The sequence below is a fragment of the Leucoraja erinacea genome, chromosome 2 (genome assembly GCF_028641065.1).
Source record: "Leucoraja erinacea ecotype New England chromosome 2, Leri_hhj_1, whole genome shotgun sequence".
Classification (NCBI taxonomy): domain Eukaryota; kingdom Metazoa; phylum Chordata; class Chondrichthyes; order Rajiformes; family Rajidae; genus Leucoraja; species Leucoraja erinaceus.
In genome coordinates, this window is record NC_073378.1 from 73,789,776 (window position 1) to 73,807,831 (window position 18,056).

The window sequence follows — 18,056 nt, forward strand, 5'->3', positions numbered from 1 at the left end:
GATTCCTGGGATGTCAGGACTGTCTTATGAAGAAAGACTGGATACACTTGGTTTATACTCTCTAGAATTTAGGAGATTGAGAGGGGATCTTATAGAAACTTACAAAATTCTTAAGGGGTTGGACAGACTAGATGCAGGAAGATTGCTCCCGATGTTGGGGAAGTCCAGGACAAGGGGTCACAGCTTAAGGATAAGGGGGAAATCCTTTAAAACCGAGATGAGAAGAACCTTTTTCACACAGAGAGTGGTGAATCTCTGGAACTCTCTGCCGCAGAGGGTAGTCGAGGCCAGTTCATTGGCTATATTTAAGAGGGAGTTAGATGTGGCCCTTGTGGCTAAGGGGATCAGAGGGTATGGAGAGAAGGCAGGTACGGGATACTGAGTTGGATGGTCAGCCATGATCATATTGAATGGCGGTGCAGGCTCGAAGGGACGAATGGCCTACTCCTGCACCTAATTTCTATGTTTCTATTATTTTCCAACGATCAATAGATTTACGATCAGTTCCTGTGGATTGGAGGATAGCTAATGCTATCCCACTTTTCAAGAAAGGAGCGAGAGAGAAAATGGGGAATTACAGACCAGTTAGCCTGACTTTGGTGGTGTGAAAGATGCTGGAGTCAATTATTAAAGATGTAATAATGGGGCATTTGGATAGCAGTAAAAGCATTAGTCCAAGTCAACATGGATTTATGATTTTACAATGCATTTAAGCCTCTCCCATTTTTATGAGATGAATTCCTGGAATATGCAGGAAGTTTATTGTAACCTAGTGCTACTTGCCTGAACAATGGATGATATATCACTTAAATGCAATTGTTTTCAGTTGTGTGGAGAGACCTGTATATTGAAAATGCATTTTGCCTCTAATATGTCAATTTACCTTAAATGTAGAAGAGCTTATTAAAATCTTCTTACAAAGACAATTAAGTATTTTCTATCTATCCTCTTTTGGACCCAAGGCATAGCAGAGCTGCCAACTCTCACAAAGAGGTAAGGGAGGGAGAGATGGAAGGGTGGGAGAGAGGGAAGGGAAGGAGATCGCGAAGAGAGGGGGAGAGAGAGAGAGAGAGAGAGAGAGAGAGAGAGAGAGAGGGGAGCGAGAGATCGAGAGGAGGGGAGAGAGAGATCGAAAGAGAGGGAGAAGGGGGGAGAGGGAGAAGGGGGAGAGGGAGAAGGGGAAAGGGGGGGACAGGGAGAAGGGGGACAGGGAGAAGGGGGACAGGGACAAGGGGGAGAGGGAGAAGGGGGAGAGGGAGAGTGGAACGATAGCACATTATAACGCGCAGCCGTCCCATTCCGACCAAAGATTATAGAGCAGAGCTCCACTAGTATCTTTGATTGCGGCCGCCGCCACCGAACCCCCCGACCCACCATTGCACCCAAAGATGATAGAGCAGAGTTATATAATATTTGATTGCACCCTTCTTCACGGCGGGCTTGTGATCTTTGCTTGTGATGTCTTGTATGTATGTGAGTGTTGTTTGCTATGTCCCTATGTTCGAGGAATATAATGGGTAACAGCCGCCCATTCTCGGACTCGAAAAATCTCCTGGTCACTGGACCTAATGTGTCCGCGGGCCATATTGTGCAGACTAATCCCTTACAAAACAAAACCAAAAACGTACAGAAGTGTTAAAATTGTCTTTATTATTGTGGTGAGTAAAGAACTATTAAAAATAAGTCTAAGAACTTTCTAATGTACCGACTAATGTTTCCCAATGGCCGTTGATGGGAGAACAGAAAATACCATTTTCACGACAGAATATCGACTGAAAATAATAAAAATATTTTCTCACCTTTCTTTTTTATTGGGGAACCTAAAGAATGACAGGTTGGGTCGTTTAGATTTACGATTAGAATACTTGATAGCGGAGCAGTGAGATGAAGATTTAGCTGAGGACGCCATTACAGCCCAATAAATGCTTAACAATATGGCGTCGACGGTCACACACGTCATACTACGCGTTTTTCGAGGAGTGGTCTATCTTGTCCCTCTACGATCTTTGGTTTGCAGAGTCTCGGCGCCCAGGGAAACTACAGCCCCCACAATGCCCCACCGCGGAGGGACGCCGCCTGTCGGCCATGAACCTTGCCCCGACCCAACAAACCGCCGTGACGTCAGGTGGGGGGGGGGGGGGGGGGGGCAGCAACCAAAGATACTTGGCAGCAAAAGCAACGATGCCCAACGGTGGCGCGAGCGAGCGTCGATGTAACCGTCCACCCGGCAGCCCAAAGGCAGTTTACAGCAAAAAAACAAAAACACCCACCGCTTCTCAGATATTGCATTCGAATGAACGTGTTTGCTATTCTAACGTTATAAAATCCTGAGAATGAACATGAAGGAGGCGGGCTAATGGTTCTATGAATATTAATTAACGAGGGGTTTGAATGGGCCGCGCGGCGGGATGAATTATTCATGATGCGGGCGCCTGCCTCTCCCGCGCTCTCGGCACCAACGATCCGTCCTCCATTCCGTAATGGCGTCAGTGGCCGAGGGAGGGACGGAGTGACAGCCGAGCGACACTCCCAGGATGCTGATAATCGGTGGTCCGAAATTTAAAAGAAAGATACATGGCCCGGACTGGATTTTATTTTATTTTTAAACCCAAGAAGTTGTTATTTATTTTCTCCTCCTCCCAGGTTGTGTGTGCCCGTGTGTGAAACGCGGCAACTGACCGGGAACATGGATCCCGCGCTCCGGAGGCAGAGTTCGGGCATTGCGAGGTGCAAAAGTAGTAAAGTGAAAGGCGGCGGCAGTGGCATGAGCGCCGATGAAGTGCAGCGGCTGGATTCCAGCAGGGAAGGAGGAGGAGGAGGACGTGCCTCTTCTTCGCGTTCTTCCATGGTCTTGTTTCCCAGTAGGAAGCTCGGCGGTGCTATCAGTTGGAGCAATCACTCTAACTCGCTGCTTTTGAGGAGGAGACGAAGGAACCTTTCCACGGCGACACCTTGCTGTCACACTCGCAGTTTGGACCGCAAGAACATGCCGGGACTGAGGCAGAGGGCGTTGAGTGCGACGGAGAAGGAGTGGGTTCGCGGTGACGTACAGAGAGGCTGCCTGCACATCTTCGACAGGTATTTGTCCTCTTACCTGCGAGCTGTCACCTGCACTTTGGACACCACTGCGGCCGAGATCGCTGCTATGTTGCTCTATGCTGACCAGCAGACAGGAGGATGCAAGGTTAAGGCGATCTCCACCGACCACGCAGGAATTGCCAAGTTGTGTTCCATGGACAGCACGGCCGGTGAGAGGATAGGGGCACCGAAAAAAAATACACCTGCCTTATTGGCCAGACCCAGGCAAACGCAGTCTTTGAGCGCTAGATCAGAGATTGCCTCCAATAAGCATGGACAGATGTGCATTTCTACTCATGGAAAAGGAGGGTTGTCATTGGGCACTGGTACCAATACTGGGAAATGCTTAAATAGTTATACCATCAGGTGCAGAAACAATAATGCTACTTTTGCTAGGGTTGGGATGTCATTGGATAACATTGCCACAAAGAAAGAAAGCAATACTGTGAACTACAGACAGATGTGTTCAGTACCTGTCACTGCCAGAGAAGAGCCAAAATCAGATTCTGAAATTAACAGGCTCAATTTCTCATTGAGTGGTAATACTAATCGACTAAAATCTTTAAACAATACACTTGTCAAATTGATGGCTGAGGACACTGTTGCTGCTGGGCGTAGGCCTTCACTGGACAGCTTAACAGCACATAATGAATATATGCACTGTGATGCTACAAATGGTACTGTGACCAAGGAAGAATGCTTGGACAAGCCTGAGCTAAGGCAAGACACCCTTTCTGACAAACAAGGTTTTCAGGACTTTGATGACGGCAGTCTGAAGTCCTTAACTCATGACACTCTGAGAATGGGGACATATGATGACATGCCTGCACCAATGATGTATGTGCAGCTTCATGGTGAAACAACCAGGAGGCTGGAGCCACATGAAAAGCCCCTTGAAATTCAAAATGAGTATCTCTTTAAACTTGGATTTAACAATCCGTGCAGGGTGCAAGAAGAAGGAATGGATGTGGAAATTGGCTGCTTGATTCGATTTTATGCAGGTATGATACATGTGTCTCATTTATTATTGGCTGGTGATATAATTTTTGTAATAATATTGGTGACTGGGAGTTATTAATGTTTTCTGGCAAATATATACAGAAATGCCACCAAAGTCAATTAACGGGTCTTGACCCGAATCGTCATCCATTCCTTTTCTCCAGAGATGCTACCTGGCCCGCTGAGTTACTCTAGTTTTTTTGTGTCTATCTTCGGTTTGAACCAGCATTTGCAGTTCCTTCTTACACATAACTTGTTTTATTCCCATTTTCAGGACATCTTCCTTCCCAACCAACTCGTTAGTGAATGCTGTTTTTATTTCACTTAAAGAAGGGCAAATAGTCAATAAATATTTATTATTTGCTGCTTTTAACCGTTGTCCAGGCAAATATCTTAGGATCTTTTTGCAGTCATGAATGTAAAAATGTTGAATAGTGATCTTGTATTACCCCTGGATTGCAGAAAGAGGAGATTGAATTGTCAAATGTTCACAATTATTGAAATGTTTCCATAATTCTTCACAACATGGAGGGAGATCATTTGGTTTATTGTGTTTGCCCTGGTTCCTAGAACAATCCCATTCCCTCATTACTTTTCCTTGCACCTATTCTCCCCCCCCCCCCGGATTCAACTAGAGGCAAGTTACTGCTGGTATTCGGTCCCCTGGTGCCCAATTAACCTACCAACCCAAACCTTTGGGATTTTGGAGGAAATTAGAGCACCTGGAGGACACCCACGTAGTCACAGGGAGACTGTGCAAATTGTACACAGATGGCAATGGAGGTCTGAATTGAACCTGAATTGATGGTACTGTGAGGCAGCAGACACTACCAGAAACGCAACGGTGTCACCTAATTATTTAGTACAGGTACTCTTATTTAAATCTATTAACAGTAGACAAATTATTGAACAAACATGAATTAAATCCTTTAAGAAGAGTATTAACATGCTTTGATAAATGTGTTGTATTGTACGTGTTATTATAATTCTTTAAAGAAAAACAAAATTGTAATTACTGAAAGTTCAATTTTGCTATTACAATAATGAGGTAAGGTCATTGTATATTTTTCATTATACACATTGCTTTATTTGGCCACGTTATCCCCCTTTTAAGTTGTGCAGTTGGATTGATATTTAAGTGAGTTTCAATAGACAATAGGTGCAGGAGTAGGCCATTTGGTCCCTCAAGCCTGCACCGCCATTCAATGTGATCATGGCTGATCATCCACAATCAGTACCCCGTTCCTGCCTTCTCCCCATATATCCCCTGACTCCGCTATCTTTAAGAGCCCTCTCTTTCTTTTGAAAATATCCAGAGAACCGGCCTCCACTGCCCTCTGAGGCAGAGAATTCCACAGACTCACAACTCTCTGTGTGAAAAAGTGTTTCCTCATCTCCGTTCTAAATTACTTTACCCCTTATTCTTAAATTATGGCCCCTGGTTCTGGACTCCCCCAACATCGGGAACATGTTTCCTGCCTCTAGCATGTCCAAACCCTTAATAATCTTATATGTTTCAATAAGATCCCCTCTCATCCTAAATTCCAGAGTATACAAGCCCAGCCGCTCCATTCTCTCAGCATATAACAATCCCGCCATCCCGGGAATTAACTGTGAACCTACGCTGCACTCCCTCAATAGCAAGAATGTCCATCCTCAATTTTGGAGACCAAAAATGTGTTTTACCTGATAGCATTATTAACAGTAAAGAATTAATCATCACTTCAGCTAATTATTATATTCTTTACCCTTCTATTCACGTGATCTTTATTATTTTGCATGAAACATTTTATGTTTCAGACAAATTTTCAATTATCTTCATTTTTGCCACGTTAGGAACGTACATGGGTTTCGCAAGCAATTGAAGTTTTATGCATAAGAGCGTAACAACAAAACGTATAGTTTTTTGTCATGTCCACAGAGAGTAACAAAAAGTACATGCACTTTACTCAAATAAGACCTATGAACATAGCAGTAGGATTATGTTAAAGTGACTGCATAAATGCAAAGTAATAATACCAAGACTCTTAGCATTTGCAAAATGCTGCGGAAAAAATGTGAGATTTAGGACAAAAAGGAAATTTATCTAAACGCCATTTATCTGACTTGTTAGGAGTGAGATGAGGAAAAGCTTTTTCACCCAGAGAGTTGTGAATCTGTGGAATTCTCTGCCACAGAAGGCAGTGGAGGCCAATTCACTGGATGTTTTCAAGAGAGAGTTTGATATTGCTCTTGTGGCTAACAGAATTAAGGGATACGGGGGAGAAAGCAGGAACGAGGTACTGACTTTGGAATATCAGCCATGATCATGTCGAAGGGCCGAATGGCCTACTCCTGCAACTATTTTCTATGTTTCTTGCTTCCGCCTCTCTTCTTGAAATTCATTTTTCAACAATGGCTAATAAAACAGTTGTGTGCTTTAGTACACAGATAAAATTAAAATCTCAAGAGCAATTTGAAAATGATGACTAAACTCTTTCCGGAGCTATTAAACTGTAACCCAAATTAAATTAAAAGCACAATTAAAAAAAAAACACATGCAAAAATAACTGCATTATTGAGAAGAATTTGAATTGTATTTCCAATGCAGGATTGTTCTGTTTGTCATTTATCATTGAGATGTGCCAACAATGTTTTCTGCAACTAAGAAAATACTTGATTGTTCAGACAGATGTTTTCCTCGAGGGATGCAACCCCACCATAACCTTGCATTAGATTTATTCACTTGGAACTCCTGTTTGGTGGTTCACTACTCTGTTGTATATCATTCTTGCAAGGATGTGGCCAATTGTTAATTTTAATTATTTGAAGTGTGTGTGTATTGGGTTTATATCTTCCACAAATTCAGAAGATTTAATGACAGTTTAGTATACTCCTTGTCAGTTTTATTTTAAGCCAGTACTTTAGGATTATACATTATTTGAACAAATATTGGGTATATTCAGACTGCTGAGAGTTCATGCGAAATAATTTACATTTGAATGTAGCTGTTGCAGAACATTTGATGTAATAGGAACAATATATCTGTTTCAGAGTGGTCAATCTGTGGGAAGGCTTACAAGAGAAATAATGATAAACGGTTGTCAGAATTGAATTTGAATCCAAAATTAGATATCTTTAAGAAAATTATATTTTGCCATGGAGCACATGAGCAATTTGACTCGTGTGTATATCAATTGCAGCATTCTCTGGAGAAGATGACTTTTAATCTTATTGGTCCAAAAATACAAATGCACTAAGGGTTTCCGTCATCTTATGTGCCTATGCCTGTTGCAGACTAATTGATTGACTCCTGTGGTTATTCAACAACTTCATTGTTATGTAATTTGTAGAATCATAAGAAAGATGCTATTTAACTAATTGTGTCTATTTTGGTTGAAAAAGCTGCCTCACCCCAGATCACCTACCAGCTCCTGTAATACCTCAGCAGGTGACCCCATCCCTCCAACCCCCCCCCCCCCCCCCCCCTTCCCCCGGCGAGTTAAAACTACTTGGGTATTGATGCATGTGCAGATGAAATAGCTTATTGTTACTAAAAAATTGTGACACAGGCATGATTGGATATGTTACAATACAATTGTCGGTGGGGGCGCTGCGAGCCGGCAGCCCAGTCAGCAGCGTGTCCATTTACTTCTACTTTTTTTGTTTTTTTAGTATGTTTTGATGTTTCTTTGTGTGTTGTGTGGGGGGGTAAGGGGGAAACCGCTTTGGTTGCCTCCTCCACGGAGAGGGGACTTTTTCCATGTCGCCTCCCCCGTGGCCTAACAGCAAGAATCGGTGCGGCCTTTCCCAGAGACGTGCCCGGGGCTTCAGCAGCATGCGCAGTGCGGACTCTCACCGTGGAGCGGGCGAGCCTGAAGCCGGGTCTGCAGAGCTCCAGCTGGCATAGCGTCCGCAGTCTGGGATCCCTCGTGGGGGACCCGGGGGAAGAAGAAGCTCCAAATGCCGGCCCACAGCCTACTTCTGCCGCGGACGAGGCGTAGACTTACCATCAGGAGAGGGGTCCCTCGCCGGGGATCCCTGGAGGGGAGCTTCGAATGCCGGTCCTGCAGTCTGCGGTGCTTCTGGCTGTGGCGCGAACTTTAAATCTCCGACCGACGGCCTGTGGCCTACACCAACTTGAAGCCACGGTTTCCAGTGGGGGAGGCACCGTTTCAGGACTTACCTGGAGTTTTTACCTTGTCTGCACATCTGGACAACCGCAGCGATGGCTGCGGAAGGTTGGTCCCGACCACGGGGGAAAATGGAGGAGGACTGGCCAAATTTTTGTGCCTTCCACCACAGTGATGAATGCTGTGGTGGATGTTTGTGTTGAATTTTTAGTGTGTTTTTGTGTGCTCTTTTTCATTGTACCGCTGCTGGCAAATTAATTTCACTTCATTCATTCATTTCAAATTCATTGACATTCGTCAAGTGACGAATAAAACTGATTGTTGATTGTTGAAATCTATACACCTCAACGTAATCTCCCTCATCCTCTAATGACAATAACAATGTACATCCCCCTGTGCAGTTCATCTTGTACAATTATTCAGATCTTCCTGTATTCCACTGACAAGTATAATAAGGCAGAGATAGATAGATTATTGATTAGTATGGGTGTCAATGCCAGAAACACTCAGCCGGTTAGGCAACATCTGTGCAAAGGGGAAGGAAACATGACTTAGTCAAAAACATCAAAAAACTAGAAGAGAGAAACTGCTGAGATTGGGCAAGGCAGAAGACACAAGTGGAAATCCCACCAGTGGAGGAGAATATCTTCAATGTTGATATTCCGAGGAGGCATTGTATTTAACAGTAAATTAATAAAAATTGCAGATGCTGGAATTTGGAAATGCTACTCGACCTGAGTGTTTCCAATATTTGTAGTAAGCAAAACAGAGCTGTTGTTGAAGATGTTGCCTGACCTGGTGTGTCCTTCCTGCATTTTCTATTTTGATTTTATATTCCAGCATTAGCAAACTCTTCATTTTAATTTTCATTGTGTGTTGTCTTCGGAAGGGTGAAAGATGAACCAGAGAGATGCTAGCGTCTTTGTAGCTGGACTTTTCTCTTTTGTTAAGATTCTATCCTGCAGTCACAGGATAGAATCTTAATAAAAGCAAATACTTTTGAAGAATTCAAGTCGGAATCCTAGCAAAGCTTGCAAAAAAATGAGAGTTACTAATGAAGAATTAGTCATTTCTTGTTCGATGTGTTCTTTTCTAAAGCATATTGGTCGTGTAACATGAATCATGTACTATGTAATAGTGTTGCCTCAAAGATATCAGAATATTTAAATTGTGTTATTTTGCCTCATGTCTTTGCAATCATTTTGGTAAACTTTACAACAATAGCTGCTATCGTCAAACTATGTGCAAAATGTACTATAAAGTTATCTTACCATACTATACTATACTTACCGTACTATAAAGTTCCCAGTTAAACCTTGGATTCACAATGCCTCCTATACATCCCTTCGATGGTGGGGAGGTCAGAACCTGTGATGGACTGAGCAGTGTCTAGTGCATTTTGTAATCGTACGTTCCTGGGCTTTCGAGTTGCCAAACCAGATCGTGATGAAACCAGTCAATATGTTCTACAGTACGTCTGTAGAAGTTCAAAAGAGTATTTGGCAATATACCAAATCTCCTCAAACTTTTAAAGAAATAGAGGCATTAGCGGGCTTAGTTAATGATTGCATCAATGTGCTGGACCCAGGACGGATCTTCAGAGATATACACACCTAAAAACTTGATGTTGTTGATTCTCTACCACCGACCTGTCGATGAAAATAGGTTTGTGAATCCTTGACCTTCTACTTCTAAAGAAAATTGTTAACTCTTTGGTCATATAGACATCAAGAGTCGGGTTGTTATTCTGGCATCATTCAGATAATTGATCTCCCTTCTATACTCATCATTACTTGTAATTTGTCTAACAACGGTGTTTGTCGTTGGCGAATTTAATGTCTATTAATCTATTTTTGTCACGTGTACCTGGGGTACAGTGAAATATTTTTTGTTGCATGCTAATGAGTCAGTGAAAAGAATGTACATGATTACAATCAATACATCCACAGTGTACAGATACAGGATAAAGGGAATAATGTTTAGTGCAAGATAAAGTCCAGTAAAGTTTGATTAAAGAAGAAGTTGGAACTGTGTCCAGCTATGCAGTCATGGGCACAGAGTACGGAGAGCAGGTGACTAAACACATAGCATGCCCCAGTGCTGATGGTTATAGAGAAGCAAGAGTTTTGCCAATTTCGGTGGGTGGTGGCACGACCGATGTCGCAGCAGCCTCTGAAGTCCGCCCGTCTGTCTTTTTTTTTTTTTTTTTTGTCCCGTTGAGGGTATAGTTTGTATATTTTGTAGTGGGTTTTTAACTGTGTATGTGTGAGGGGGGGGATGGGGGAAACGTTTAAATATCTTCCCTGCACCGGAGACCCGACCGTTTCCCTGTCGGGTCGCCGTTGTCGTTGGGGCCTAGCACCGTGGAGCGGCCTCCAACCGGAACGACCTGGGGGCTCCAGTTGTGGAGCCGGCGGAGCTGCGGACCACCATCGTGGAGCTGGCCGGCTTCGGAGCGTGGAGAGCTGTGGTGGCGTGCCGCTGCGGCCCGACTCCAGAGCTTGGAGGCTCCAGCCACAGGTCTGGTGGACGGTGATATCGGGAGCTCGTGGGTCCCTGGTGGGAGACCGCTTTTCGGAGCTCCCGCAACGGCAACTTCTCCCGCGCGAATTGCGGGGTTGAAGGCGACTCGGAGCGGGGCCATATATCGCCCAGCGCGGCTTTAATGGCCGTGGGACTTGCTAGCGCCCGCTGGGGGCTCTAACATCAAGACCTGGAGCAGGGCTATACATCGCCCGGCGCGGGACTTGCCAGTGCCCGCCGGGGGCTCCTACATCAAGACCCGGAGCAGGGCCTACATCGCCCGGCGTGGTCTTAAATTCAATATCTTGAGTTCAAGATTCCTATGGAAATGGACTGAATGGCATGTGTCTTGTAAACATGAATGGTTTTATGTTATGTTCATTGTTTCAATCAATTTTGTTGTTAGTGCTACAATTGTAATGGTTGTGCATAATCTAAGTTGGGGCTAATTGCTGCCAGTGTGAAGCAATTGCAAGAGGAGCTGACACTGAAGATATGGTATATTTGTTTTTTTGTGACTAATAAGAAGACTTGTGATAAGTTAAGGATTGTGGATGACCATTGATTAAAACTCTTGTTGCTGCATGTCCAGGAAGTGGTGTGTAGATTTTGTTGCAGCAGAGAGCTTCAATTGCTTGCTCTGCATTTTGGCAGTTGTGGACTGTATTGTTAAATGGAACTAGGGGGGGGGTGTCTGTGGGGGAGGGGGGGGGTGTGGGGGGGGGGGGGGGTTGTGGGGAGGGTGGAGGGCGGGGTGGGGAAAGGGGGGGTGTGGGGAGGAGGGGTGGGGAAAGGGTGTGTGGGGAAAGTGGTTGTGTGGGGAAAGGAGGGGGTGGGGGCTCGCATTCTGGTCACCTTCAGCTTTCGGCCTCACGTAGCAGATCCCGGTCCCACTCCCACAGAGGCTTCCAGTTCAACTGGTCGTGCTGGTCCCCGTTGAAGCAGCCCGCGAGCTGCTGACTCTCCGCAAGCTGCTCAACACACTGCGCCCCTTCAGCTTTTTATTCTCCTCGCCGTGTTATTGACAGCAGGTTCCGGTAGGGACGGTTTTTACGATTTTTAAACCGTCATAACTTTTGTACTATTTCACCGATCGGAACAAAACTTATTTGACTTGCAGCAGAGGAGAATGGTGAGTAAGGTGGCGAAAAATCATAACCCTATGGAGGATCGTTTTTGCGCAAATTTTATTACAACGCAGACCGGAGTCAAGACGAGAGTTTTAGTAATAGTATAGATAGGAGATTATAAAAATTGTAATTTTTTTTAAATGTGGAAAACAATAGAGTTTACTGTAAGGACTGGTATTCCCATTTTATTCTGCCAATATTTCTTACCATCTCTACAGAAGAGATAATTTATATTTGGTTACATTACAACTCCATGTGGACTGGTTACCATCAAATATTTTATCAATAACTGCTGATTTTTGGCCTGTTCCACATGCCAGCTAGTTGTACTCGTAACATTAGATGACTAATCAACTAATGTTGATGAAGTTCGTGGCAGAAGCATCTTGGGGAATTTTGCCTGCTGTAATATTAAGGTGATTAAGTATAGTGTTTTGCTGCCTGATATGAGCTAACGTAGCAGCACTGGGTGTAAACCTGGGATCTTTTCAAATGGCTGAAATGCCACTAGATGAGCTAAACAAAATAAACTGCAAGAGGAACTAACAAGCCAGTCTGCATCTGTGGAAGAAAAGGGATCCTTTTTAATCATTATGGTGATCGCTTTAATTAAGGCAGCCACTTAATGTTATTGTAAAATCATGTTACGACAATAAAGATTAATTGTTATTCTCTACACAGTTGATTTAACCTGTTGATTATGCATCTGTGCCATGTATAGGCACATAGAACTTAATTGAACATTAGGTTGTAAGCTATGAAAGTTTACAAATGTGATTAGCCATTGACTTTTTTGTTTACTAAAGATAGGTGGAATTAGTTTTACCAACATATATACATGAATGTATAAGTGGGTGAATAGGACATCATATTGAAATTGAAGTGTAGGTGAACTCGAATTAAAATATGTTAAGTTTACTTTTTAAGCTGGAATTTTTTTTGTGCTTTCTCCACACAAAGCTGATAGTGTGATTTTTGTTTTGTTAATATAGATCTAGACAGGTGTTTTCATGTTTCCAATTTGCAAAGTTCTTGCTGGTTTACAAGATCCCTGTACTGATTAAATAGCAATGGTTAGTTGTGGCACATCAGGTTAACTGCTTCTTCTGAAAATGGCAAGAAAATACAGTGCCCTCCATAATGTTTGGGATAAAGACCCATCATTTATTTATTTGCCTCTGTACTCCACAATTTGAGATTTGTAATAGAAAAAGTCACGTGGTTAAAGAGCACATTGTCAGATTTTCTTAAAGGGTATTTTATTCTGTGGGAATACCCCACACACAGAGTGGTGGCTGTGTGGAATGAGCTTCCAGTGAAGGTGGTGGAGGCAGGTTCGTTTTTATCATTTAAAAATAAATTGGATAGTTATATGGACGGGAAAGGAATGGAGGGTTATGGTCTGAACGCAGGTATATGGGACTAAGGGAGAATACGTGTTCGGCACGGACTAGAAGGGTGCAGATGGCCTGTTTCTGTGCTGTAATTGGTATATGGTTATATGGTTATTACATTTTGGTTTCAGCATGTAGAAATTACAGCAGTGTTTATAAATAGTCCCCCCATTTCAGGGCACCATAATGTTTGGAACACAGCATTGTCATGTAAATGAAAGTATTTTGTTACAAATCCTTTGTATGCAATGACTGCTTGAAATCTGCGATTCATGGACAGTTCCCTCTTAAACACCAGTTGTTGGGTGTCTTCTCTGGTGATGCTCTGCTGGCCCTGTATTGCAGCCATCTTTAGCTTATGCTTGTTTTGTGTTTCTCTTCAGTTTTCTCTTCAGCATGTAAAAGGCATGTTCAATTGGGTTCAGATCGGGTGATTGACTTGGCCACTCGAGAATTAACCCTTTTTAAAAATTTTTTATTTTTTATTTTATTTTTATTAGCAGTACAGTAAATTACGTTAATACATCGCATATATCTATTACATTATGTTGTACCACTTCATTTTTTGAGCTTTAAAAAAGATAGAAATAAAAGAAGTAAGGAAAATAAGCAAGAGTCGAGAAAGTGCAGGAAAGTGTTGGGAGAAGAGAACCCCTTAGGGAAGGAATTAGAGAAGGAAGTAAAGAAAAGAAATAAGACCCTAGAAAGAAAAGAAAAAAAAGAAGAAAGGAAAATCAATCGCTCTATTGTAACACAAAACTCCGCAAAAAAGGATATACCAACCGTGTTTTTATTAAAAGTTTATTTTTTACCCCCCGTTACCAGATCCTGGTAGCCTTTATGTTTTAACTTATTATTGCACCTTATGCTTGTAATAGTTCCATAAATGTAGACCACGTCTTTTGGAAGTGATCTGCTTTGCCTGCTAGGAGGAGTCTCATCTCTTCCAAGTGTAGTGTTTCGAACATGTTTGAAATCCACATTTTTATTGTTGGTATTGGAGCATTTTTCCAAAATTTGAGTATAAGATTTTTTTCCCATTATTAGCCCATAATTAAGTAAGTTCTTTTGAAACATATTTAATTCTGGGTTACCTTCCGATATTCCAAAAATGATCCATTCTGCTTTGGGTAGTAGTCCTGTTTTAAATAATTTTGTGAAGATTTCAAATATTTCGTTCCAGAATTTTTGAATTTTTATATAGAAAACAAAAGAGTGCGCTATGTTTGCTTCTTGTGACTGACATTTATCACAAATGAGTGAGACATTGGGGAAAAGTTTATTTATTTTAGTTTTTGAATAATATAGTCTATGTAATGTTTTATATTGGATTAGAGTATGTCGTACGTTGATCGAGCATTTATGCACATATAGTAAGTGTTTATCCCAGCTCTCTTTTGAAATTTTTATAGCTAGTTCTTGTTCCCAGTCTCTTCTAATATTATCGGTTGTAGGTATTTCTATATTCAAAATAATATTATATAAGTATGATATTAGATTTGCTGATTCAGCCTTTATCTTCATGGCTTCATCTAATAAGTCTTGGGGCATGTTATAATAGTCTTTTGTATATTTTTTCAGATAATCACGGATTTGAAGATATTTGAAATATTGATTATTTTTCAAGTTATATTTCAGTTGTAATTGTTGAAATGGTAATAATTTTCCTAATTCATACAAGTCTCCGAGCGTTTTGATTCCCGTTATTTCCCATTGTGTAAATGATTTATCTATAATTGAGGGTTTAAACGAAGGGTTATTGGCTATTGGCAATACATTTTGGTTTCACCACGAAGAAATGACAGCAGTGTTTATACATAATCTCTCCCATTTCAGGGCACAATAATGTTTGGGACACATGGCTTCACAGGTGTTTGTATTTTCTCAAGTGTGTTTAATTGCCTCCCTCAAGCATGTATAAGAGAGCGCTCAGCACCTAGTCTTTCCTCCAGTCTTTCCATCATTTTTGGAAACTTTTATTGCTGTTTATCAACATGAGGACCAAAGTTGTGCCAATGAAAGTCAAAGAAGCCATTATGAGACTGAGGAACAATAAAAAAAACTGTTAGAGACATCAGCCAAACTTAGGCTTACCAAAATCAACTGTTTGGAACATCATTAAGAAGAAAGAGAGCACTGGTGAGCTTACTAATCGTAAAGAGACTGGCAAGTCAAGGAAGACCTCCACAGCTGATGACAGAAGACTTCTCCTTATAACAAAGAAAACCCCCCAAACACCTGTCCGACAGATCAGAAACACTCTTCAGGAATCAGGTGTGGATTTGTCAATGACCACTGTCCGCAGAAGACTTCATGAACAGAAATACAGAGGCTAAACTGCAAGATGCAAACTACTGGTTAGCCACAAAAATAGGATGGCCGGGTTACAGTTTGCCAAGAAGTACTTAAAAGTTCTGGAAAAAGGTCTTGTGGACAGATGAGACGAAGATCAAGTTATATTAGAGTGATGGCAAGAGCAAAGTATGCAGGAGAGAAGGAACTGCCCAAGATACAAAGCAGACCACATGTGAAACGCGGTGGTGGGGGTGATATAGCCTGGGCATGTATGGCTGCTTTGAGGTACTGGCTCACTTATCTTCATTGATGATACAACTGCTGATGGTAGTAGCATAATGAATTCTGAAGTGTATAGATGCATCCTATTGGCTCAAGTTCAAACAAATGCCTCAAAACTCAATCCGCAAGCGAAGCTGCAGAGAAAGCCACTAGGTGGCTTTAGATTAAGATGGCTGATCCATGGGCAATTGCTGCTGGGATGCAAGTTGGGGCTTGATCAACCCCGGCTGGGTCGCCTGGGCGAGTGTGTCTGATGACGCAGGGTCACATCACTGAGGATGCATCTTTCACACTGACAATGTGCACTTTAACCGCATGTGATTTTTTTCCTATTATAATTCTCAAATTGTGGAGTACACAGGCAAATAAATAAATGACGGGTCTTTGTCCCAAACATTATGGAGGGCACTGTGAGACTACCCCTCATCCTCCTGTGCTCCAAGGAATAAAGCACTAGCCTGCTCAACCTCTCCCTTCAGCACAGGCCCTCGTCCTGGCAATATCCTCGTAATTCTTTTCTGCATCCTTTCCAGCTTAACAACATCTTTCCTGTAACAGGGTGACCAAAATTGAACATAATACTCTGGACATGTACAACTGTAATATAACCTCCCAACTTTTATACTCGATACTCTGACTAATGAAGGCCAATATATTGAAAGCTGGCTCGACCACCCTGTCCACCTGTGATGTCACTTTCAAGGAATTGTGTATCTGTACTCCTAGATTCATTTGCTCCAGAACACTCCCCAGAGCCTTGGCATTCACTGGACAGGTGGTGCCTTGGTTAGACTTCCCAGAATGCAACAGCTCATACTTATCTGTATTAAGCTCCATTAACCATTCAGCCCACCTACCCAACCAACCAAGATCCTGATGCAATTCATAACAACCATCGTTGATATCTACAGGACCACCCACTTTAGTTAGAACCGAGGAAGGAATAGGCACCCCATTCATTTGCATAGAGAGGAATGATTGGAAGTAGGCAAAGTATTAGTTCATTTATAGTCTTTCTAAATTAAGTTTAAATATTTTAAATGATTTTTTTAACCTTTTTTAAATTTTAAATTTAGTATTTCATTTTTATAGGTTTTTAATGTGTGTAAAGACTCATTTTTGTGTTTAATACCTTTGACAGCCAATTAAACTGATTGTGTGTCTTACTTATTTTTTCTCGTTGTTATTTTCCATCTGTTTCATGGTAGAATGTGTTCTGGGTCTTCACTTACAACCTCAGCCCAAATGTGACATGATTATATCAAGTATATCATTGCCATTAAGAATTCAGTTGGTTGGGCACACAAGATGAATATTAGCTGCTCTTGGCTGGAAGGATTTTCTGACCCAAATGAGTGAAGCCTTTGCGTTGTGGTCTACCGGTGATCTGATAAGTGGATGTGGACAAAGTTATTTTATCAGCAAGTATATTCTGAAGCTTCTGCATCTATACTAGTGGTTTCTTTGATCTCAACTGTCTGCCTTATTCATTGTCTTCCTCCACTGCACCATACTTTATCATCTTCTCAGTTCTATTGCTTTATTTACTTATTAGAAATATGCAAGTTTTACGCTCGAACATTATGGTTTAAAGGGACGGATATGTTTGATATGGCCCATTACTGAATGATTAATCCCCTTTCTTATCCATGGGACTTTGAACACTGGTTTTGAATAAACATCTCTTTTTTTTAATAATGCATGCTTTATTTTGAAGACAGTAGATGATCACCTCTCAACCAGTAATGAAGTGGTTGGTATGGAATGTGAGTGTCGTTGGAACAAACTCGTGCTTTCTCCCCTTCCGACCACCTTCTCTGTCTGATATGTACCAAATACTCTTGGCAGTTGGATAATGTATTATTACTTTGTTGCACAGCAGTTCATCATTGTCAGTTGTGCTTGTATCTGCCCAAGCCCTGATCTCTGTATTTCCCTCATTAAATCTCCCTTCAAAAGCTAATTAAAATACAACTCCTTGAAAAAAATGTTTGCTCATTAGCAGATTTATTTGAATCTTCTGTGAAGTGCACTGGGATTCGAACATGGCTACCCTACCCAAGCTTGAACCAGCTTGAATTAGATATATATTGGGTTGAGGTCAGGTCAGATTTGAAAACAATTATATTTATCGGTTCAAATCAGGTCAGATTGACTAAAAAAAAAAAACTAGACCAAGGGGGACCCGTTGGGTCCTGTCCCCTCATCGCGTGGTTGCGGTGGGGGGGGCGACTGCGGCCACA

General features: G+C 42.0%; 1 protein-coding gene across 1 annotated transcript in view; it reads left to right on the forward strand.

Moving 5' to 3' along the window:
* Positions 1-2,134: 2,134 nt before the first annotated feature.
* LOC129711113 (PH domain leucine-rich repeat-containing protein phosphatase 1-like) overlaps positions 2,135-18,056 on the forward strand; it is a 140,859-nt gene continuing 124,937 nt past the window's right edge. The window contains exon 1 of the mRNA XM_055658521.1: positions 2,135-4,079. Within this exon, the coding sequence (XP_055514496.1) occupies positions 2,687-4,079 (1,393 nt within the window). The 5' untranslated portion in view covers positions 2,135-2,686. The remainder of the gene's footprint in view (positions 4,080-18,056) is intronic.